We start from the raw sequence: 24,584 nt of genomic DNA, 5'->3' as shown, positions 1-24,584 counted from the left end.
TGCTCTCAGGATTTCCAACTGGTGATCAGGGGACCAATTTACACATTTCTTTACATCTAGAGTCCTAATGTTCACACATCGTTTTCTATCACCTATGAGCATTTTTGTCCTTATTCCATTCAGTGGTAAATTCTCATTAAGCAATGATTAAAGACATGGGGAGAGACCTTGTGTACAGATACCATATGTTCTCTAATTTATATTCAGACCATTAATATTTTTCAACCTAATCCAAGAGGATTATCTAAGGTAATTGATAGAGAACATCAAAATTTGCCTTCAGTAGAGCTGAACAAATAGAAGAGTGAAGTAGAACGCCTCTGTGAGATTACTGTACCAATTCACGTATTTGTCAGATGATCTTCATTTAAGTTCAAGGACTGAAGACTATTTCTTTCTTATAAATTCCAAGGGGGCCCATTTCCCTCCCTGCAGATTTCAGTGCTGGGCCTGGTGGGGGCATATTGGAGACCTGTGGATGGTCACGCTGTCGGAGAAGCAAAGCCGCCTCTCTGTCTTTGGCTCTTGTAACGTTATGATCAGAATAACAGAAGAACTTGGAAATGTTACACAGGAAATGTGTGGCGGTGGGAAAAGGAAAGATGCCTCCGTGGGTCCAGTCCTGCTGAGTAGCTGTTGGGAGCTAACTCGGTACAGCCCTGCCTAGTTCTCCGTGTACACAATCTAATAGAATATTCATTATGGCATCTGGAACACTGCAAGCTCGGGGACCCGTCTAGAAAGCTCCAGTGCAGAGAGGAACTTCCTTTGATTCCTGATTTGTTTCCATGGACCTCAAAATACCCACCCCCCCACAACAACAAAAATCACAGTTTTGAATCCATAGCAAAAAGGAAAAGAATTGTACAGAACAACCCTACGTCAACTGGAAGATCCAAAGGATTGTGCTAATTGTGATCATTCTTCTTTTACGCTCAGTGGGAACAAATGCTGCAGATCTGTCTCCACCAGTGTTTTTTTTTTTATTTGTTTTTAATTCTGGTCCGGTGAGTAATTAGCTCGGTGCGTAAATCAGTAAGGGGAGGAGATAGCAGCTCCTGCTTTCCTGTCCCTCCCAGTTCAAGGGCGTGGCAGTTGGCATGAAGATGATTAGAGTCATATGAACAGACAGCCCTTACTTCGTTATCTGACTCCCAAGTTATACTCCGTTTTCATGTGTGAAGATGTTTGCCGTGAGTTGATTTGATATACATAGTGCAAACTAAGTCCCTGTGATTGCTAACTTAGCAAGCAGTAAACGCTTGCCAGATTTAATAAAATTATGTCTACTTGCAAATCTCAGCCGGTGTGGCAGAGGCCAATGACTTTAGTAACTTAACTATTTTCGTCAGTGCATGTAATGTATACGTTTTGTTGAAAGAGGAAAGCTGGCCAAAGCTCTATAATTGTTCCAGATCCTTTCACATGCTTCTTTGATTCCTAACTTAGATTTGGACCTGAATTGAGAACTTCAAAAACCAATGAAGGGCTTCCTTGGTGGCGCAGTGGTTGAGAATCCGCCTGCCAATGCAGGGGACACTTGTTCGAGCCCTGGTCTGGGAAGATCCCACATGCCATGGAGCAACTAAGCCCGTGAGCCACAACTACTGAGCCCATGTGCTACAACTATGGAAGTCCACGTGCCTACAGCCCGTGCTCCACAACGAGAGAAGCCACTACAACGAGAAGCCCACGCACTGCAACGAAGAGTAGCCCCCGCTCTCCCACAACTAGAGAAAGCCCACACGCAGCAATGAACAGCCAAAAATAAATAAAATAAATAAATTTATATTAAAAAACCCCACACCATACCAACTCAGTATCCTTAAAAAAAAAAAAAAAACTAATGAAGTAAAACATCTAGTAGCTAACAGAAAAATGAGCTGTGAAAGTGCATAAGACAGAAGAGCCTTAAGAACTGATGATGCTTTAAATGTTTATAAAGTTTTTTTTTTAATTTAAATTAACTAGCTACAGACTTGTGGTACTTCAGTATTGAAAGCATGACCTTTCTTCTGTTTTACCTGGAAAGTTCTTGAATTGAGACACAGTTTTGATCCAGTCAATTCATGTTATTTTCAAATTTTATGTATCATTAATTAAAAAAAATTCTTTTTAACTTTGTTTTTTTAAAAAAAATGAATTAATTTTTTTTGGCTGTGTTGGGTCTTCGTCGCGGTGTGCAGGCTTTTTGTTGCCGTGGCTTCTCTTGTTGTGGAGCACGGGCTCTAGGCGCACGGGCTTTAGTAGTTGTGGCACGTGGGCCTCAGCAGTTGTGGCTTGTGGGCTCTAGAGCGCAGGCTCAGTAGTGGTGCAGAGGTTTAGGTGCTCCGCGGCATGTGGGATCTTCCCGGACCAGGGCTCGAACCCATGTCCCCCGCACTGACAGGCGGATTCCTAACCACTGCACCACCAGGGAAGCCCTATATATGATTATTAACAATCAATTTTATTCTCTTCTACAATTCTAATTCAAACCTTGAAATGATACTTTTCCTAGCTAGTGTTTCTAGTTTTCCACCTTTGGTAATTAAGAGTGTGAAATTTTTCCCTGGTATTTAATTGTCAGAGTATTGATGTCTCGATGTACATTAAATTTACAATATCAGAACTTAGAATGTAACAATAATCTGTGAATGCGCGTATGTGTAATTGACGTGTATCTGTTGCATGTAAAATAAAGTTCTAAGTCATGGGTCGTAGTCCTTTAAAAAATTAGCATAAAAGATCACTTCTTTAGGGGGAAAGAAAGCAAGTACATTTACTTTGTGAACAATTCAGGGGAGACTTTGATGGAGTAAGAATTTTGACCTGCCTTTCTGACGCCTTGGAAATCAGACTCCATGTGTCTTTAATGGGAGAATTTTTTTTTCTATTCTCTCCCAGCCTCTGTTCCCCAAGAAGAACTATGAATGCCTGACCAGCTGTGAGTTCCTCAAGTACATCCTGTCGGTAAAGCAGGGGGATTGCCCAGCTCCCGAGAAGGCCAGTGGCTTTGCCGCCGCCTGTGTCGAAAGCTGTGAAGTGGACAGTGAATGCTCTGGGGTTAAGAAGTGTTGTTCCAATGGATGTGGACACACCTGCCAGGTGCCCAAGACTCTGTACAAAGGTAAGGAGCAGAGCGGAGTAGGCGAGGGGACCTCCAGGGTCACGGGGGGGTTGTGTGCGTGTGAGGAAAGATGTCAAAGATGTGACTTGGAAGGAAAGCGAGAACTGTAAGGAAATGTACCTTGTGCCACATACAAACATCTGAAAATACTTACTGGACCATAGAAATCAGCCCCAGTGAACTCCTATTGGGGTGGAGTAAATCCTTCATGGGAATTCTTCGTATTTTTTTATTGAAGTATGGTTGACTTACAGTATTAGTTTCAGGTGTACAATATCGTGGCTCCGTATTTTTATAGATTACACTCCATTTAAACTTATTACAAAATAATAGCTATATCATATGAGTTCGTTCAGAAGTTAACATGTAGGAAGGCCACCATCAACTCAGGAACTTTTTGTGTGTTTTTCTCCAACATGAGTAAATGAACAGAGCTCCGCTCGCTACCTTGGAGTAACCGTATTCACATCCTTGGAAAACAGGCTGGCGATGGGGCCCAGCTGAAAAACGCATAATAGACGCATGAGTGTTGTGGGTTTCTGTTGGCACGATCCAAGAACAGAAGTGTGCTTGCAGGGAACTTTCAATATTTTGATTGGTATCTTCAGTTCCCAGATGGAGGAATTGCCCTCTTCCAAAAGATAGGGATGCAAGTTACCAAACAATTTAGCCGATGTAACGGTTTACATCCACAGGCAGCTGCTAGAGCACTTAACTCCTTTCTGCTGTTGCATGCCTCTTTCTGTGAGTGTGACAAGGTTCTTGTATGTTAAACCCATGCTGTTGTATCATGTATAGTTTGGCATGCCAGAAAGCATACTATGGGAGACATAACAGTTCGTTACTTTTTTGGGTCTCATTTGAAGAGAAAAAGAGAATCGGTCACTAGGCATTATTCATTATAAGTAGAAAGAGATCTCTCTTGCTCTCTCGCACTTTCCCTCTCACGCATCAAGTGTATGTTGTTGCAATGCCGGTTCTGCATTATGGGCTTGTTGACTATTTTCAGAAGTCCGTTCTTAGGCTTATCACAATTCAGGTCTCCCAGAAGACACATACCTGCGCCATCTTCCTCCAGCTGCCACTCGGAAATACTCTTACCCGAAATCTGTGGAATCCATGCAGTTTTCCATTTTTTTTTCCCCTAAGATCCTTGGAAACCTGGCACAAATACTGTCTCAGATTCAAAATAATTGCTGCTTTCCCTTTCTTAAGAGACTGACGTTTCCTTAATGGATTTAAAGTTTTATTGTTTCCATGCCTTTTGTTATAAACTACATAAAATCACTTCTGCCCAATCTAACACCATTTAATTTTTTAAAAGTCTACTATTATGAAACCTGTTCTATTATAGAACATTTGCTATTTATCAGCATTTACCATAAAAATAGGATGCTTTTAGAGTGATTGTTGAAAACCCATTTGTAAAACCCTTTTTGTTTTAAAAGTGAGGCGGTTGAAGGACTCAATATAAATTAAAATGTGCTTTTCACGTGAAAGCAGTGAAGAGTCAGTGTGAATTTCAAGTATGCCTGGTTCACCGAGAATAAGGGAAATAGTCTATAAAGGGCCAGCATAAATGATTAATGATTAAAAGATAGCTGCAATTTAAACGTAATACGGTGGGCTTTTCTCAAGTGCCGAAGTCGCCTTTCTACTACAAGTAAGACTTGACCTGGGTGTTTGTGGACAGAGGCAATTCATGGAGGGCTAACCGCATATAGAATAAAAAGACTCTGTTGACCTGACAGTGACTTTTGCATAATGAGCACAAGGATAAAATAGTATTATTTTGAAAAAAAAAAAAATATATATATACACACACACTACATAGAGATTTTTTCCTTGCTCTCTGAATGAAGGCTGGCTTCCATGTCCTGGGAGCATCTGACAGTCATCAAAAGAGGGTTCTGGGCTTCCCTGGTGGCGCAGTGGTTGAGAGTCCGCCTGCCGATGCAGGGGACGCGACCGGGAAGATCCCACATGCCGCGGAGTGGCTGGGCCCATGAGCCATGGCCGCTGAGCCTGCGCGTCCGGAGCCTGTGCTCCGCAACGGGAGAGGCCACAACAGTGAGAGGCCCGCGTACCGCAAAAAAGAAAAAAAGAGGCTTCTGGTGCTGGTGGTCCCAGCCTCTCTGAGAAAGGGTCCTTCCTGACCCAGCGCTTGGCTTTGTGAGGAGAAAAACATGTATCCGGCCGTCGACATGCATGCAAATCAGCCTGACAACCTTTGGAGGCCCAGCTGTCACTGTCCTTCTCACCTTCATAAGTGCACCCTTACTGCCCCAAAACAGCCGGTAGGAAACGAGCTTGCCTGCCTGTCTCTGCTCGTGCCAGGTCTGTGCAGGCGTTTTCCTTAGGAAGGGGGAGCTCCACCGCTGGTTGAGCTGGACCAGTCCCGCTGTCAGTTCACAAGTGCTGAGGCTGAGGTCGCACGCCGCCTCCGAGGGGATCCAGGGGTTGGCAGCAGCGATGCATCTAATGCCTGTTCCCACCTGGGCCAGCTCTCCTGTCATTTTTATTTTGACTCTCTCCAGCTACTGTAATAGGACCCTAAACTTCAAGCCCTCTTTGGGCACCCCTGTATTATTATATTATAGCTCAAGTAAAAGACAGATCAAGATCAAATAGATTAAATCTAATACAACCAGTGATTTGTCAGTAGTTTTTAGGCTCATAAATAACATGGAGCTTTTTTTCTTTGAACTTTATTTCCAACTAGTTTGTGGAGTTGTAATATTTAAATTAGATACAAAGTATACCTCGTGAAGAACCAAATTCTGTTGGGCAAACCTGTAAGTTCCTCACGTCCGTTTCATTCATTCATTATTTACTTGTTGAAGTGTCCTCTCATAGGAAATCCCAGAGGGCATTTTCTTAATGTCTTCCCCATTTTGAGTTTAAAAGGGACTGATGTCACCTGGATCTCCAAGTACTGACACATTTCAGCTCAGTTAGTAATTACTGACTATGTGTTAGGAGTTATGGGCAGTGCCTGACGTTGCTTACGACCTGTACTGGGTGAGCACCGGAGTGCAAAATCAAAGGACACCAACCTCCACCCGGCCCGGCAGTTCCTCGTCAAGGTGGTCATACGCACACACTCACTGAAGTGGACCAATCACTTTCTTAACTTTTGCCATAAATTGCTATGTGCCATCCGCTGTCCTGTTTTTCCTTTTATCGCTTATTGAGTTAATGAAAAATTTTTTAAATACATGGAAACACATATATCCTTTCTGTCTGGTCCACTTTTGTAGAAAGGAAGATGGGGTGTAGGCTGATTTCGTACCTTAGGAGGCTTTATATATGCTGGAAACTTGAGTTTTTCAAAACACTGTGTGTTTTGAAAAAATGATAACAGAATGTCCCGTGTTACATTTGTGCATCTAATTTGGATTATGCTGTGAGAAGTGTCCTTGCCTGATGCCTGAGTTAACTTTACAGACTGGTGTTAGGGTTTGAAACAAAGGAAAACAAAAGAGAGCTTTTCCTTCACCCTTCAAGTAAAACTATTAGAAGCAGCCCCCTGGAAGACTTGACCATGTTACCGTGGGTAAACCAGGCCCGAAGGTGCTAGTCTCTGACACGCACACCTTCGTGAGACTGTGGGAAATTCCCAAGCTGGTCTTCTATGGGTGAAACACAAGCTCCGGTTCGTTGGGGCACTGGTTTTCCTTTGATCCTCCCCTATTTTAGGTCTGGTTCACAGCCTAGTTGGACTGTCCTCTGTCTAGAGGCGATGCTTTAGTATCTTACTGCCTCTCCTCACTCCCAACTGGGACATTTGGTTTGGGGAGGGAAAGAGAGGAGCTGAACTTCTTTTCCAAATGTAAACGTTCAGAGTAGTTTGTGGCCTTCAGTTAGGCAGGTGGCCGTGAGACAGCAGTCATTTTTCTTTACCAGGTGCTAACCAGGAATTAATCCTGTATCAGTTTGCTTCTTCCCAGAAAGATCTGATGTGATGATGGAGTTGACTTACTATTTCCATGAATCTCTTAGTATTTGAAATACATCAACCTCAGGATTTTGGAGATGGGCCGCTTTTCACAAATTAACTTTTCACACTTTGAATATAGTGACTGAGTGCCTTAATGTGATGTAAGCACAAATTCCTTGAGTACAGTTGTCCTTAGGAGAGATATTATCCCTGGAACACAATATCTTTTTTTAAAAAAATTTATTTTATTTATTTTTGGCTGCGTTGGGTCTTTATTGCTGTGCGCGGGCTTTCTCTAGTTGTGGCGAGCAGGGGCTAGTCTTCGTTGCGGTGCACGGGCTTCTCATTGCGGTGGCTTCTCTTGTTGCGGAGCACGGGCTCCAGTGCGTGCGGGCTTCAGTAGTTGTGGCAAGCGGGCTCAGTAGTTGTGGCTCACAGGCTCTGGAGCACAGACTCAGTAGTTGTGGCGCACGGGCTTAGTTGCTCCGCGGCATGTGGGATCTTCCTAGACCAGGGCTCGAACCCATGTCCCCTGCATTGGCAGGTGGATTCTTAACCACTGCGCCCCCAGGAAAGCAGCCCCACAATATCTTTTTAATTTTAATTTAATTTAATTTAATTTATTTTTGGCTGCGTTGGGCCTTTGTTGCTGTGCGTGGGCTTTCTCTAGTTGTGGCGAGTGGGGGCTACTCTTCGTTGCAGTGCATGGGCTTCTCATTGCGGTGGCTTCTCGTTGCGGAGCACAGGCTCTAGGCATGCGGGCTTCAGTGGTTGTGGTGCTTGGACTTCAGTAGTCGCGGCTCACGGGCTTAGCTGCTCCGCGGCATGTGGGATGTTCCCGGACCAGGGCTTGCACCCGTGTCCCTTGCATTGGCAGTCGGATTCTTAATCACCGTGCCACCAGGAAAGCCCGGAACACAATATCTTGCTGCATTTTCGTACCTAGACTTGTGACAGGTATATTTATATGAACAGTCAGATCTTGTGATGATTTGCAACTGCTGATGGTCTGTCTTTATTGAGTTTTCTGTCAGCATAGTTTCAACATTTTTTGAAGCACTGGGTTTCTGTTCCTTTGATTTCACCAAAATACTTGTTATGTTTTGAAGAAAAAAAAATGCACCGGTATTGTCATATATTGTGGGATGTTATATGATAGCATTTTTGAAGTTTTTAACAGAATAGTTTAGATTTCAGATGACTAATACGTTCAAAAATACTAAAAAAGAAAGATCCGAGTCATTTACATAATAAAAACCACACTGAGGACAGATCCATCCTCTGCATCTGGTTATGCAGCCGGGATGCTGGGTGAGCTCGCAAGGACTATGAAAGGACTGACGTGAGGGCTGAGGGTCCAGGCCTGAGCCCCATCTGCACACAATTATGCAGTGACTCCCAATCAGGGGAGCCAGCTGACCCTAATGCAAACCAGATGGACCGTTTCTTAAAATGCAAATTGCAAGACCATTGCACATCATAATTAAAGAGATTCTCAGATGAAGGAATTTGAACTGACAGTGCCCTGACAGTCATCGTGCGCCATGAAGGCTCCTGGTAGTTGAATGATATTCAAGACTGAAGCCTCAGAGCACGGGGGTGTAGATGCAACTCAGCAGCGGCAGCTCTGCTGCCGACGAGTTCAGGGTGCTTCAGCGACTCGAGGATTTACTGTAGCTGCGTTTACGCTAGAGGATTATACATGGAGAGCCAAGAAAGTGCTCTCAGAGAAAGTGCTCTGTGAGGTTCAGGAACTAGCCAGCCATCGTCTCTTTAAATAGTAAGTAAAGGAATGTTTGAGCCATAGGACCTTGACAGAAGAGGAGATGTGAGCTCCTTGAAAGGATACACACGCCAGAGAAGGTGGCACCGAACGCCTGCGATAAGTCTTCTCCTTCCCCTCCGTGACTCTCAAGCAGAGAGGGGTTTACCGTTGTCCCAGAGATGTGTGTAAATGTTCCGAGTCCTCTTACGTCCCCAGGTGTATTCTTGAGAGAAGAATAAGAGCGGGTTGGGCTGTTTCTTCAACGAACAGTTCCGGGCCATTCGTTCTTGCAGAGCGCCCTCTACGAGGACATGGTGACGTGGAAATTGAGGAGATGTGGTTCTTGACCTCTGGGGTTTTAGCTTTGTGGCGAAGGCAGACATCATTACACAAGCTGGCTGTGGAGGGAGGCAGTTAACTGCATTTCGACACTGACAGGTTAAATGCTGAAGAGCTAGCAGAAGAATGGAGCCTTTCTTTCCAATTGGGAGCCTTAGGGAAAGTGGCTCCGAAGGGTGGCATTTGGACTGAGCCTGGAAGTATTCCAGGGTCTGTGGTCCGAAAATAGAAGGAAAGAGATTTCAGAGTGAAGAAGACACCATGAACAGGCCGTGGTAGTAGGGAGTGCCTGGCAGTGTGTTTGTGGGTGTAAAGGCAGGTGTGCGACAGACACGTAAAATGTACCACGAGATCAACTGAAAGATAACTGGTAGGTGGTGGTGAAGGTGGATGCCTCGAGTGAGATGCAGAGACGTTTCCCTCCCTTCTGTAGCAAACAGATGCGCTCGAACATTCTGAGAAGGAGAAGGAGAGCCTCTCTCCTCCACTTGAAGAAAATAACCACAAATACGGTGAAGAGGGAATTAGAGGAAAGAGATTGGCTTGCAGGGAGATGGGTTAGAGGCTATGGTGACGGTCCAGACAGGAGAGGAAAGTGCCTAAAAGAGGTGGTCACCATGGAGACAGGATGACTGAGGGGTTCCTGAAGTTATACTCTGCAGTAAAACCAGAGGATGTTGGTAGGTGCAAGCACAAGACAGAAGGTTCTGGGAACCCTTCGATGTCCAACAGCCTAGAGATGTCAGGAAGACCTACGTCTCAGGAGGAGGGGCGTATCTGGGGACAGGCATTTGAGAGGGGACTTATGCAGGTGGATGAGGTCCTGCAGCCCAGAGAGGGACTGGGGGTAGATGTGAGAATCACTCGCTCTGCAGAAGCATTCTGGGCATGGAAGCGTCAGTGTAACGTTATGCACCGGGAAGTTTCTGAGATGAGCTTGAAAAAGGCTCTTGCGGGGGCACAGCAGGAGCAAAGACTAGGACGGAAGAGTCCCACAGCAACCAGGAACTTCAAGGACGTTAGAATCAGAATGTCCAGGGGACTTGCAGAGCTACGGAAACGCCTTTGTTTCTCTACCTTTCTAAGTGGCTTTTCCTAATCCAAAATGTGGCAGAAAATTCAGGGAGAAACCGGAGATGGGTCATGGCTCCAGGCGATTTATTTAATCTTCCTCAGACTCAATTCCCTGGGGCTCAGAATATAGCTACTTCACCCTTCACCCAGTTGATGAGGTCACAGCAAGGATCACATGAGACAACTTTATGGTAAAGTGAAGGGCAACGTACAGATACAACCCGCCGGCACATCAACATGGAGAATGCAATAGGGGCGGTGACTGTGGTTGTTTAGAAAATAGTTTTTTGGGTTTTTTAAAATTGTATTTATTTTATTTTTATTTTATTTATTTTTGGCTGAATTGGGTCTTCGTCGCTGCACGCGGGCTTTCTCTAGTTGCGGCGAGCGGGGGCTACTCTTCGTTGCGGTGCGCAAGCTTCTCATTGCACTGGCTTCTCTTGTTGTGGAGCACGGGCTCTAGGCGCGCAGGCTTCAGTAGTTGTGGCTCGTGGGCTCAGTAGTTGTGGCTCGCGGGCTCTAGAGCGCAGGCTCAGTAGTTGTGGCGCACGGGCTTAGTTGCTCTGTGGCATGTGGGATCTTCCCGGACCAGGGCTCGAACCCATGTCCCCTGCATTGGCAGGCGGATTCTTAACCTCTGCACCACCAGGGAAGCCCTAGAAAATAGTTTTTAAGAGTCAGTGAGCTTTTGAGCAGATATACATATGCCATTTTAAAATTATCCACCTCTGTCCACCTCAGTGTTCAATGCCTTTAAAAGTTCCCAGCACAAGATTTGTCTTGGATCAAGATCAGAATGAAATGAGTTGAATTCAGCCGCATCACTAACATGCATCAGAGCTTATGTTTTGTATTTGCGCATTTTCTAGTTTTCTCAGTTTAAACTCAAGAAACGGAAAAATGAATGCAGCGTTCTGAGCTAACCATTTCCAATGCTCAGCTGTCAGTGCTTTAGGCAAATACTCGTTCTCAGCAGAGAATGATTTTAATGCAGCTGGTGTTCTGGGTTTGGATGGCATTGAAAATCGTGATGCCATAGACTCGACCTAATTCAGTTAGTTTCATATGTCCTGTTAGTATTATAAATTGGTTTTAAAACTCCCTTTCCATGACGGCTGCTATTTCGAACCGTGGTTCTTAAATCTTTCAGTTACCAGGCAACTTGCATGCACTGTAGGGGGAAAAAGGGATCAAAATGATGAACTACTTCCCAGTGAGGCACCTGCGAGGGACTTCTGAAGCCAGGCACTCACTCATGCCCAAACCAAACATTAGCAATTCACCTTTTTCCAATTTTAGACGGTAAGTCAGTAGGGCAGAGGTCCAGCAGTCAGTTGGGGAATCCACAAGACTCATGCTTCGGAAACCATTCTTGTAAGATTGGACCACGTGAGACGATTGGGCTTTATGATGTTTTCCTTAAGAGGAAAACTCGCTCAGATAGAGAGGAGAGCAAACTTGAGAACCGTGCTTTAGGGACCCTGGGATCTGTCGGCAGAGACGGAGCGTGTTACGTGGGAAAGAGGGCTCAAGCCTCCTCCTGACTGTCGCCCCGTGTGGATTCCGGGTTAGCCTCCAGTGGTGCAGCTTGGTAACAGGATTTACTTGGAAGAACACGCATAAAGGCATTGCTCTAGAGGTGACCTTTTTCAGAATCAGGACTCCGTTTAGACCCTCTAAAAAACTGGGAGAGCGAAACTGAACTTCGTGTCAGGAGATTTCAAATGTGAACCCCTGATAGGGAGGAGCTGCCTTTAAGAAAGGAAATAGAGGATCCGTTGTCACGAGATGAGATTTGTCTCTTCCGTAGATTTTCTTTCTCAACTTTCGCCGCGCTCCGAGTCACACACGGGCTGTTTTAACTGGCGCGGTTCTGTTTCAGGTGTCCCCCTGAAGCCCAGGAAGGAGTTACGATTCACAGAACTGCAGTCCGGGCAGCTGGAGATTAAGTGGTCCTCAAAATTCAACATTTCAATTGAGCCTGTGATCTACGTGGTACAGAGAAGATGGAATTATGGAATCCATCCCAGTGAAGACGACTCCACGCATTGGCAGACGGTAGCCCAGGTTAGTGCTTCATAGGCATTGCTTTCCCCTTGAGGCGGTGTCTCCTTCGCCTACAGAGAGAAACTGAGCTTGCTGTGCCGCGGTCAGAACAACCCGAGCGCCGAAATCACGTAACGCAAGGTGGACGTGCCCTGCGTGTGGGCGGAAGACGGGATGGGCTCTGTAGGCGTAACCGGGTACCACGAGAAACTTGGCTTCATGTGTTCACAGCGCACGTGGAAGGGAGACGGTTTTCTAATGAGTGTTCACATTTATTCCGAGAAGTACGCTTCCTTGAGATAAACTTAAAACCGACTAGAGTGAGGGAAATGCAACACCCGTAGGACTCGCCAATGTGCTAGTTGATCATCTCAACGCCTTCTCCTCTATTTCTCCTACATTTAAGCCTTTATTCCGCATGGGACTCTCGTGGCGGGAGGAAGATTCATATCACACAACTACTTAGTGGGAAGCGGCCAGCAGCTCATCAATCTCCCCTTAGTGCTTTCTTCTTCTCGGTCAGCTTACCAACTGGGAGGCCACCTGGATGGAGTTTATCTTCCCAGTGCTTTACCTCCTCTGTCTTGTGAATGTGAAAAGCAAAATATTTTCTTTCTTTTTAAGAGCTGTTAAATGGACTACCAGCTGCAGGCAGACTCCACGGATGGAGGAAAGAATAAATTCTCAATACACAACTGCTTCATGCTTTTCAGCAACTGAAATGCCTTCTCTACATGTAGGTCTATAGGGGGAAATTCTGTCCTGAAGTTGATCAGGTCATTTTTTCCTCCAAGGACAAGATTCCCATGATTTTTTTTCAGTAAATATAAAATAAATGTCAGCGTTCAGGTGTTTAGGAGAAGAATTTGGTCCCTTTCGCAACAGTAGCATCTCAGAAAGGATAGACACTAAAATAATTTAAATACCACCCAAATCAATGAGAAATGTGATGTTAAGAGAAACATCTTAAATTAGGGGGGACGAAAAATGGTCAGATAAATTTAGCAAGTCTATTCCACACCTATTTTGTTAAAAAATTGTGTTTTAACAAAACATAAAGATGTTCAGAATACAGCCTGAAATTATATTTGGTTTACACGGCATTCTCCCTTAAACAATTGCTACAGTATCATTTGTAACTTTTCCAAATTATGCAATTTCCAAATATTTCCAAATTATAAATTTGAAGATTTATGAAAGTAACTGATGATAAGCCCTTCTCTTTCATATCCTCTTATTCGGAGAGAGGAAAGACCTTGCACTATCATTTCTGTTATTATTACTATTTTCACTAGTTAATACCACATGTAATGCTTCCTTTCTCTGTCTGCTGAATGCTGTGGCTAGCATGCTGGCTTTAGTTCCTTAAATTGAAAGCTAAAACTAGACAAACAAGTCAGTGAAAATGTTATCTCAAATTCTGCCAAACGAGGTAGAAAGCCACACTTGAAGTCATCTTCTTCCTTTCATCTCGGAAATGCTTACCTTCTTTTGAATGTTAAAATACACATGACGATCCTTTTCAGTAAGTTATTATAAACTCAGCTTTAGGAGGGTTTCAGTTCAGTTCTGTTTTCCAGTTTTATCCACCGAGCGCCAAGCTGAGCTCAGCACTTGGCACACGTGAGGCGTAGAACTCGGGCGTCTATCCCTCGGAGTCAAGGCCAAGGTTTCACGTCTACCCTAGGACGTTGCTGGAAGCAGGCCTATTGCCCTGAGTTTGATGAAGGGGAGGGCAGTGGGGAGATGCTCAAGTTGTTTGATATCTTGGGACGTAGCTGTAGGGACAGCAAGACCTGTGGAGCTGTCCCATTGTCCAGTTTTCTTCTCTTGGACGAAACATCCCTCACCCTTCAGGAACACGACTCTTTGCAGATCTTTTTCTTGGACGAAACATCCCTCACCCTTCAGGAACATCCCTCACCCTTTTCTTGGACGAAACATCCCTCACCCTTCAGGAACACGACTCTTTGCAGATCTTACATGATTTACTCAAATTAAACAAAAAAGTCTTGGGTTGCAATGTACTTCCAGAATTTAAGCGTGTGGGTTCACGTCCATACTTCCAAAATTATATTTGGCGAGCAAGTAGGAGGCATTTCCCTTCTATAAACTAAAGTCGATTTCATTTTCTCTATACTGTAATGATTCCTTCATGTATTTATTCATTCGTAAGTATAATTTATTGATGAAATCTCTCCAATGCTGTATTTAGTCACCAGATTTTAAAACAGCCCAAGCATTTGTCACGAGATTTTGACTTCCAGAGAGCTTTGACTCTTCGAGGTGAAATACCTATGAATGGAATCAAGCAGTTGGAACCTTCCCTAGGAATTCCTTGGTCCCCGACAGCCCCTCCCCTACCGGAGCAGGACGGGTTGCTCTCATCCAGGAGGGCAGGGCACGGCGAGGCTGTGTTGCATGGGCTGATAAGTGCGTGTGTTTCTAAAACAGACCTGACGGGCACGTCAGGATAAAGGGGATCTCTGTGCTCTGTGACTTTCCCCTCAGACCACGGATGAGCGGGTCCAACTGACCGACATACGGCCCAGCAGGTGGTACCAGTTCCGCGTGGCAGCCGTGAACGTGCACGGGACCCGAGGCTTCACCGCCCCCAGCAAACACTTCCGCTCCTCCAAAGGTCAGTATCGCTTGCCTGTCCCTCTATGTCCAACTCGCCATGGGGGCGCATCCACCTCATCTCCAGGTTCTTACGTGTGGTTGGCCAACAGGTGGCTGTGCTGTGCTTAGCAAACGGGACCAGATGGGTCTGAAGGTGCCGGCGAATTTGTGATTAGGACCATCCCTGGGCTTTTACCTCTGAGAGACTGCAGAAGATAATGTGATGGGGTTTTCTCAACTCTGAAGTCATGGTTTTCCATGATCAACTTCCGTTGGCTCTCTCAATATATTCTGAGTCAAGCACCATTCAATTAGTTTTTGGAGAGAAAGGTTTACTTTCTGCTACATCAGACTATGCAGGTTTCTTGAAACCGTTGCTATACTGAGTGTGAATTAATCTCTTTTGTTTCATAAGAGGCAGAATTTAAATCCCTCCCGAGTCACTTTATCATGGCTATCGTTTTGTTCAGTTCCTACTTCAGTGCTATTTTAAAACCTCTGTGGGATCCGCTGAATACTAACTATATTACATGTGTGGTTAGTTTAGTCTGTGATAGTGGGAGGACATCATTTGACTGGGTATTAATAATAGCTCCGTGTTTATTTCTCCAGTTGTGTTGAGATGGCTGTGTGCGCTCTGAATTAATGATACATCTGCCTGGCTCATAGCGAGGGCCAGCTTCATGGATAGAGGTTCGTCCACTGATTCCCTTACTAACCAGCAGTTATCCTCTTAGGGAGCTCGTTTAAGTTTATTTTAAGAATACATTATGATATTAATGAAGAATGTGAGACTGGTAACATCAGTCATGTCTTTCAAAACGGGAAGGTCCGAACCGGCTGCTGTAAATTGCAGCTTCCGCCCCTTTTGGGTAAAATGTATGCTTCCGTCAGTCTGTCCGTTTCTCACCAGATAGTATTGCCACACCTTTCTCTGCACAATCATAGGTCTCAAGTGGGGACCCTGCAAGCAGACCAACTTAGTATTTGAATTCTGTTACGGCGTACGTTGTAGATTTTTAAGTCTTTCTTTTAAAAAGTCCTTTTAAGAAAAAAAAGGTGCAGCGCACACACCCCCGCCAACCCCGAGGCAGATACACTGAGCAGGTCCAAAAATGAAATAAGAAATACAGACGTCAGACCTTCCTTGTCTGAGGACTGTGTCCAAGTGGTCCGAGGACTGAGAGAGGCCGTGGGAATAAATAATTAACAGTGGGTTCAGAGGCAGGGCTCGGTACAGGGCTCGAGAAGCGTTCACGTTGACCTTGGCAGTTCACATGCGGTCCAGGCGTGCTGCGGTCACAGTGCGTTCCCATCTCCTCCCTTGCCGGCAGGATTGGGGTCTGGCGCTCTCAGATCGTGGCTGCATGTCCAGACATGAGGCAGAGCAGCTCCCAGCCTCTGCAGACAGGGGTGGAATCCCTTTCAGAGTCAGACGGGGTCTGGGCAGAGGCCCTGTGACAGTCCCCGGGGCCGGCCCGGTGGCTGCCAACCGTTCTGGGGAAGGAACAAGGCCGTGCTGTCCCAGCCCTTCCTACATGTCTGAGGACCGTGTATGTCTAGAATTAGAGCAGCATCCCTCACATTTAAACAGGCTTTTGTTGAAGGGAAGTGCACCATTTGGGGGAAACCTTGCAGTCACCATTAAATTGTTCTATTTCTTGGTTTTACAAATATGCCCAACATTCAGCATTCCAGACTTCAGCTCTTGCACTTCTGAAACCAAAACTATTATGCCTAGAATTTATGGAAGATTCTACTGTTTCCACTGGAGATGCGCCACAGAATGATGGGAATATAATAGACCCACGAAACAGTTGAAAGCATTTTCTGCAGGATGTGGCTAAGGATACATCACCGTTTACAAGGTGGTACCCTGTCTTCCCTCACCTTAGTCAGTTCTCACGAAGCGTAGAACTGTGTCTTACTGGGAAAATAATTTTTAACAGCCTTATTGAAATATAATTTACATACCATAAAATTCACTCATCTTAAGTGTGTTAGCCAGTGATTTTTAGTATTTACCATAAAGTCGTGCAAGTGTCCTTTATACAGTTTTAGAATCCTCCAGGAGCCTCCCTGGCTTACTGGGAGAATTTTAGGGTAGAAATAAAGTGTTTTGGGGTCTTGTTCTATCACTCACGTTTCATTCCCTTTTTTTATTCAACACATGTCTGTTGAGCACCTGCTCTGTGTCAGGCACTGTGCTAGGCACTGAGGTAACAAGTAAAAGACAAAAATGTCTGCCGTTGTGGAAAACACACACACACACACACACACGGATTCACTCTCATTGGGGGTGAGAGGAAACAGTAAACAAGATTAATACATAAAACACTCTCGTATACTAGGGTAGAGAGTGATAACTGACAGTGCGAAAAATAAAGAACAGACACGGGAGCTGTGGGGAAGGGGGTGCTTTTGTTTTTTCCTATTTCAGGGAGGGCGGCCACAGAAGAGATGCTGTATAAAGGAGTGAAGGGCTGGCCTTGCACCGTCCGAAGGAAGAGCCTTCCGGTTCCAGGGGGTGGAGCCTGAGGGTGGAGCAGAGAAGGGTGCAGACTGGAAGGAAGGAGGGGCTGGGCGCGCTGGGTGTCCAGGGTCACGGCACGGAGCGCCAGTGCAGTGTTCCCGCTCAGAGGGCCCTGCGCTGAGTGAGGAGAGCCCGACAGAGGAAGACGAGCGCTCTACGTTGCCGTTTATATGTGGATCTAAAAAGCACAGCAAACCAGTGACGCAGCAGCAGTAATGAAAGGCGACAGTAACGTGGACAGAGGCAGAAGTCAGCTGTCCGGGGAGCTCATGTGGAAAGGTGACTCTGACAGGCTTTGGGGACTTACCCGTGGCCTGTAGGAAATGACTCCAGGGTCTTTGGTCAGGAACTGCTGGGCGATTGGTGTGACTAAAACAGAGATGACTGAGACAAGAGGGTGTTTCAGGGGAAGACTCTTTTCTTCCTTTGGGGAGGCACATATTTCCAGAAGAGTAATCGTTGCCCAGCCAGTACGACTGCTGTGTTTTAGGGCCTTTCCTGCACACGGGGCTTTTCTGAGGGGTGGACGTACCCCGGTGAAGGACCCTGGACGTGATGGAAACACGAGTAATCAAAGGAGCAGCTGAAGACACAAAAATAACTTTGTTTCTACCTTAAAATTTTCCCGACAGGGCACGGAGGATCTTAACGGGGTAGAGGAATCCTTCTAACATGGGTAGTGGTGGTGGTCACACCCGTAGGAAACACTAGAAATCACTGCTTGCACGCTTGAGTGAACTGTATGGGATATAAATTCTAGTTCAGTAAGACTGTTACATTTTCTTCCCCTAGCAAGCACTTTTGTATATTTGTAAATGCAGTGGAGTAAGATGGGGAGAGACGAGGTGGACCGTTCTGGCAATGTCTTCAGCCGTCAGGCAGGCCTGTCATCCCCTCGCCCCCAGCCCCGTTCTGTGATGCAGCTTCCCGGAGACCACCAGAGGATCTGTGATGACCAGCGCACACACGCGTTTGGTTTGCAGAGCACAGGGACTGAAGTCCGGAATGCGCCTTGCCTTGAGACGTATGGAAGGATGCATGTGCGGTGTGGTTTGTAAAAGCAAATAGCACCACATTTTAACGGTCACTGCAGCGCTTCCAAAAGCGGTGCATTTTCATTTAATTAAAAGCCCACTTATGCCCGCCCTGCTCCAGAACCAACTGGCACTGTACCAGTTGTACGTCTTCTAGTGGTTTAAAATTACTTTAAGAAAGAAATAGTGCTTCCAAAATAGTTGTCTGTGCAAAGGGTAGGCCATTTTCTAGTGCATTTGAACTTGCATATGGGACCAGACTTGATCATTTAAGGCTGGCTCAAGGGAAGGGGCAAGGATCTTTTCCATCTTCCACGAACACCTCTGAAAATAAAAGCAAAATTAAATAGGACGATAAAAAAACTTGGTAAAGTGGGCGTCATTTAGTTTAGTTAGGCCTGCTGCCTGGTATTCATCCTGATTCTCACAGAAAAGCCAAAATTCCTGTCTTTCTCTTCTTTAGGGTTACTTTCAAATACAAAATTACTAGTCTGTGGTTTGCCCGAATAGATTGGTTACTCAGTTAATTTCCCTGTAACTCTTTTTTTTTTTTTTTTTTTTTTTGCGGTACGCGGGCCTCTCACCACCGTGGCCTCTCCCGTTGCGGAGCACAGGCTCCGGACGCGCAGGCGCAGCGGCCATGGCTCACGGGCCCAGCCGCTCCGCGGCATGTGGGACCTTCCCGGACCGGGTCATGAACCCGTGTCCCCTGCATCGGCAGGCGGACTCTCAACCACTGCGCCACCAGGGAAGCCCTCCCTTTAACTCTTATATCTCCCTATAACTTAATCCTAACCCCTTAGAATACCTATTTTCTATACGAAAATTCTGAGTTGTTCATAGATTGGTAAGTCAGTTTCAGGCTTTTTCTTTCCAGGTGAATACCGTTTCTGGATATTTTTATTGCTAACCCCTGCCAACGCCCCTCCCCAAGGTTGAGGTGATTTTTCTGTATTTACTTATTTAAATGCTCTATACTGTCTTTCTCCCTGGTACTTGAGAAGGAAAGTTGGCTACAACCTTAAAAACTAAAATTACAGATAATTTAATAGACTAATGTATAATGTCCCTTTCTACTTTTTGTCTCTTAATGGAGAAAATGGAAACGGTAACCCTTCCACATGGTGAATTGCCTTCCTAGGCTACTCCTAGGATGAAGCGCTCGCTTTTCTGGGCACCAAGCCTGCCAGACCCTAGGGTCTTGGAAACTTTTCCATCCCGTGGCGTGGGGAGTGAACCCTAGGAAGCAATGGGAGACAGGTGTAGATATGTGTGGAATCACAGGGGCGTTTGCACGTGGGACTCCTGATGCGGGAGATGACCTGCCAGGGACGTGATCCCCAGACGCCCATGCAAGTTAAGGCTCCACATGGAAGCAGTTTACAGAGGCAAGGATCCAGGACACCGGGTGGGCAGGGGCGGGGGTGAGAGGGGAAGGTGACTGGGAAGGGAAGGCGGAACACAAAGGCGCGTTCTCACGCTAGTTGCCACTGTGGGCAGCCCTTCGCCCTCTGGGGAACTGGGGCGTTGCAGGCGGGCTGCTTCTGGGCGTCTGTGTCCTGCACACGCACAGAGCCTGCTCTGGGTGCAGACAGAGGTGTGGTCGTTTACAAGCTGAGCGGACGTGCCCTGAAATAGCACAGGACAGGGGACAGGGGTGGCACCCCGAGAGCGTCTGCTGTCTACCTCTTGGTTTACTCAATATCTACAAGATTCCCGTTACAGACGTGTCTAATGTGTTTTGAATTATGGTTTAAAACAAAGATATGAATAGTTTGATGGACGCAATTTGGCGAGATCATGAAAGGAGCCCCCGTGTTCCCGAATGTGGGACAGACGTAATAGTAAGTGGAGACAGACAGGCCTTTCCAGGCTTGCTTTCTTCCCTCCCGAATCTGCCATCGCCCTTCCCAACATCAGATCCGTTTCACACTGTCGTCCGCTTCTTTGGCGAAGCAGCCCCTGACTGCTGACCCACAGAGCGCCCCAAAGTGGCGGGCATCAATTTAGAGTGACGCTCTTGCCAGCAGATAACATACTTTGGTATACACTGGTCTTGAACATTCTCTCGATCATGTTGATATTTACGGACAGGGCAAAAAATGTGCACATACTGCATGCTTGGTATTGCAAATATACGTTACTAGTATCACTTCCTGTTGCAAGTGACTGCTTACAAGTTGACTGAATTGGGGAAATAAAGGGCTACAGAGACTTCTGTGTGTCGACATCAGCAGTGGAAGCAGGAAGACGGACGGTTTTGTGCATTATGGTAAGCAAAGCCCAGCTTCATTTTCTTGCGTGTTGCCAAAAGCACACAGACGTTGGTCTGGATGTTTGAGGCTAGTCCGTATCCATGTAACACTGAATAATGTGCTTTTAGGAGATCTTACGAAGACAAATTAAAAAATCCACCTTCCGTTGTCATTAACCTAATACGTCTTCTAATGTACATAATACAGTTATTATATTCACCTCCTTCCAAGTTCAGAGTTTTCCATCCATCTTTCCCCCCTTATTTCCCCATGTGTACAGGATACATTAAAAAGCAGAAGAAAAGCAGACGTTGTTTTCACAGCATACGAGCATCACACGGGATGTTATTCCACGCATACATTACGGAGTGTTGGAAAGCGGGAACAGACTCCACTGTGGTCATAAAGGTCCCTGTCGCTCCACGGGGACCCATGACTTGCTATGCAGCTGCTCTGTGTGCCATTTCCACTGGACGACACTGTGCTGAGCACATGTCCTGAAACTATGTAATAGCTGGAAATTTGCCTGCCGTGCAGCTTCTGCAGCTCCCCTAAGTTGTTGTGTGTCTAGATACTGCAGGGGGATTTCTTTCTTCTCCTTCCCTTCCCTTCCCTTCCCTTCTCTTCCCTTCCCCTTTCCCTTTCCCTCCCCTCCCCTTCCCTCCCCTCCCCTCCCCTCCCCTCCCTTCCCCCCTTCCCTTCCCTTCCCTTCCCTTCCCTTCCCTTCCCTTCCTCCTTCCCTTCCCTTCCCTTCTCTTTCTTTCTTCCTTCCTTTCTTTCCTGTCTTTCTGTCTTTCTTTTCTTTTTCTTTTTTTTTGTTAATGAGGGAAGTAAAATTATTCCAGCCGCTGTGTCTGGAAAGAAAAACCAGTTTAAATATCAGAACTAACCTACGAATTAGCTGGAGAACGTGTGACTGGTTATATCATTGCTTTAAAACTCTAACTGCCCTTGATCACCGCCCCACACCTAAGAGGCAGTGCTCTGATGCATTTCAAATGGGAAGTCTGTTCCCTGGACATCGTTTGAGGAACTCACATAAGTAATAAAATTAACATTCATGCTCTTAAAGCATATCTCGTTCCTCTCTCTGTGTCTCTGTATATGTACATTTCTTCATGATTGTGTATTTATAAAGGTCTCTCTTTTTTTACGGAAGTAGAGTTGATTTACAATATTGTGTTAGTTTCAGGGGTAGAGCAAAGTGATTCAGTTATAAGTATATATGTTTTCAGATTATTGTCTCTTGTAGGTCATTACAAGATACTGAGTTTAGCTCCCCGTGCTGCACAGTAGGTCCTGCTGTTTATTTTATATATAGTATGTGTATCTGCCAGTCCCTAACTCCTGATTGACCCCTCCCCGCCTTTCCCCTTTGGTACCCGTAAGTTTGTTTTCTGTCTGTGAGTCTGCCTCTGTTTTGTCGATGGACTCATTTGTGCCACATTTTCGATTCCACGTGCAAGTGGTATCCTATGATGCTTGCCTTCCTCTGTCTGACTTCCTTCACTGAGTACGACCATCTAAAGGTCTCTCTCTTTACTGCCGTTTGCACCCCACTCTGCTGTTGCACTAACGCGCGGCTGGGTCTCCGTGTTTAACCAACAGGATCGTCTGGACACGTGGAGGCGCGCCTGCCTCACAATAAGTGATGGGCTTTCTCCTGGGACGGCAGGAAGGGCTCCTTTCCCATGAGAGTTCACATCAGTGTGATAATAGCCTGCCTTTCTGCAGGGGTGACAAGTGATTTCATTTGGCGCTTTACCCATCGTAGGGCGTAAAGCTGTTCTACCGTGCGTGTTACTTTGTCACAAAAGGGTCAGAGATGCAACCGTAAATCTATCCGCTGAAACCCAAAGCTTCCATCTTCCTTTGCCAAAAGCACTACATAGGATCGTTAATAAAAGGAACTATTTTTTCTCCAAGGCTGAAGTTGGTTATTCCTGCTAAACATCGAAGATACCTTTGCCCTGGAAATCATGCAAACTGTAAAAGGAGCTAATACGGGCTTCCTATTACATTTATCTTTGAAAGTGTACTTGCTGCCTGCTTTGTGAGTTGTGTTTCTGCAGATAATTGGGAAGGTTGCAAAGAGGGAGTGGATGAAGCAGAAAGAGAAGTGAGATGGGAGAGAAATGCTCTCACTTAAGCTTCAGAGGGAGGGGTCAGGGGAGCTCTGGTCTTGTGATGTGCCTCTGACCTTCTCCCCCTACACTCTTGAACTAGTGAATTAAACTCTCTGATCCTCAGTTTCCTCATCTGCAAAATGGGAACAAAAGGCCAACATTAAAAAAACAAAGCACAACCATATGCATATAAAATTGGAAATAAGCTGTGCTTATGTCCAGTTCCAAGAGACTAAATGGTGTCATTGCTTTGGAAAGACTCTAGCTCCGGGGTTGACAGTCCATGGCCTGTGGTCCATATTTGGCCTGCCGCCTGTTTCTACAGATAGCGTTTCACTAGCACAGAGCCGTGCTCATTTGTTTCCATATTATCTGCAGCTCCTTTCAAGCTACGACAGCAGAGTGGATTAGTTGCAACAGAGACTGTCTGGTCTGCAAAGCCTTGATATTCACTGTCTGCCCCTTTACAGAAAAAGGCTTTCAATCCCTGTGCCAGACTGTAATGGGCACTTTCCCCAGCAAAGGGCTTCACATGTTGACTTTCTGTAGAGACAGTGGCCCATCGTGATGATGATGATGATGTTGATGTTGATAACAGATGTAGAGATGTGGCCTGAAACCCCTCTTTCTCCCCTCATTGTCATTCTCACACCTGGCTCTGCCACCAGTTATGTGAATGACCTCGGGCAGGTCACTCTACCTATCCAACCCTTAAGATCCTTACCAGTTTTTTTTTTTTTTAAAGTTCATAAATAAATTATAAAATCCCTTAGAGCTTTATCATAATGTGGAGTTTCTATATGCATATAATTTTTTCCACAAGCTTCCAACTGCATTTCAATGTTTTAACAGAATTAAAACATTATGTAAACTGAAAGAAAAGATTTTGTATATTTCAACAAAGTGAATATACTTGATTTCACACTGCAGGGAACCATTTCACAAGGCAGTGAATGACAGCAATCTGGGAATTTGTTGGGACTGAATGAAATCCTTCAGATGAGACAAACAGGACAGACTCTCTCATCTGAAGTCTTCAGTGACTAGACAGATAAATGAGTAGCTCGTTTACAGAGGATAATTGGGGCGATAACCTCTGCTATTCCCCTTTGACTTTAAAATTTTAAAAAGTAGTTATTTGGGGGGAGAAAGAGATTGGGGGTGTCTCACGTTGGTAATGGAAGTACGCCACCTGGGTATTGTGAGTACTCAAATGGGCCTTACTTTTAAGAAAATGTGAAGCAAATATTACTAATTCATTTATTTGAAAGTACTACTTCCTAATGCCATTGTCATAAATTACGTTGTTTCATATTTTATCATGTTTCATAAACTAGATGATGTTTTTCTGAATTATGATCACATCTAAGGTATGAGGAATTTTTCCAGGGCAGTAAGAAATGATATCATGAATGAAGTAGATTAGGGAAATGATGAAATACTGAATACCAGTTGCCTTCCTTAAACCTGGAATTTCTTTAGAAAAGGAGGTGACTTTGAGCTTGTCCTGCGAACCTAGACTCTCTGGAAGATTCACATAACTACTTATTTCCAGCATATAGACATCCAGGTGCATCACTGAAAACGTGAATGGCTGTAATCACCTTTACACGTTGTAATTTTTCTCTTGCTCTGAAGTCATGCTGAGCTTGCCAGCCAGCCTTCTGTAAGAAAGGTCTGCAGTAACCTGTCATAGGTTAAGGACTGACTCATGCCGCAGAGGTTGATCTTAAGGGCCTTG

The 24,584-nt window shown here is 45.4% G+C and overlaps 1 protein-coding gene across 1 annotated transcript in view; it reads left to right on the top strand.

The window, feature by feature from the left end:
* Positions 1-24,584, top strand: part of LOC137217831 (anosmin-1) — a 190,442-nt gene that overhangs the window by 131,672 nt on the left and 34,186 nt on the right. Inside the window, exons 4-6 of the mRNA XM_067724790.1 lie at positions 2,887-3,109; positions 12,110-12,294; positions 14,785-14,914. Coding sequence (XP_067580891.1) covers positions 2,887-3,109; positions 12,110-12,294; positions 14,785-14,914 — 538 coding nt within the window. The remainder of the gene's footprint in view (positions 1-2,886; positions 3,110-12,109; positions 12,295-14,784; positions 14,915-24,584) is intronic.

This window comes from Pseudorca crassidens, chromosome Y (genome assembly GCF_039906515.1).
Source record: "Pseudorca crassidens isolate mPseCra1 chromosome Y, mPseCra1.hap1, whole genome shotgun sequence".
Lineage (NCBI taxonomy): Eukaryota > Metazoa > Chordata > Mammalia > Artiodactyla > Delphinidae > Pseudorca > Pseudorca crassidens.
This window is presented reverse-complemented; position numbering and strand designations above follow the sequence as displayed.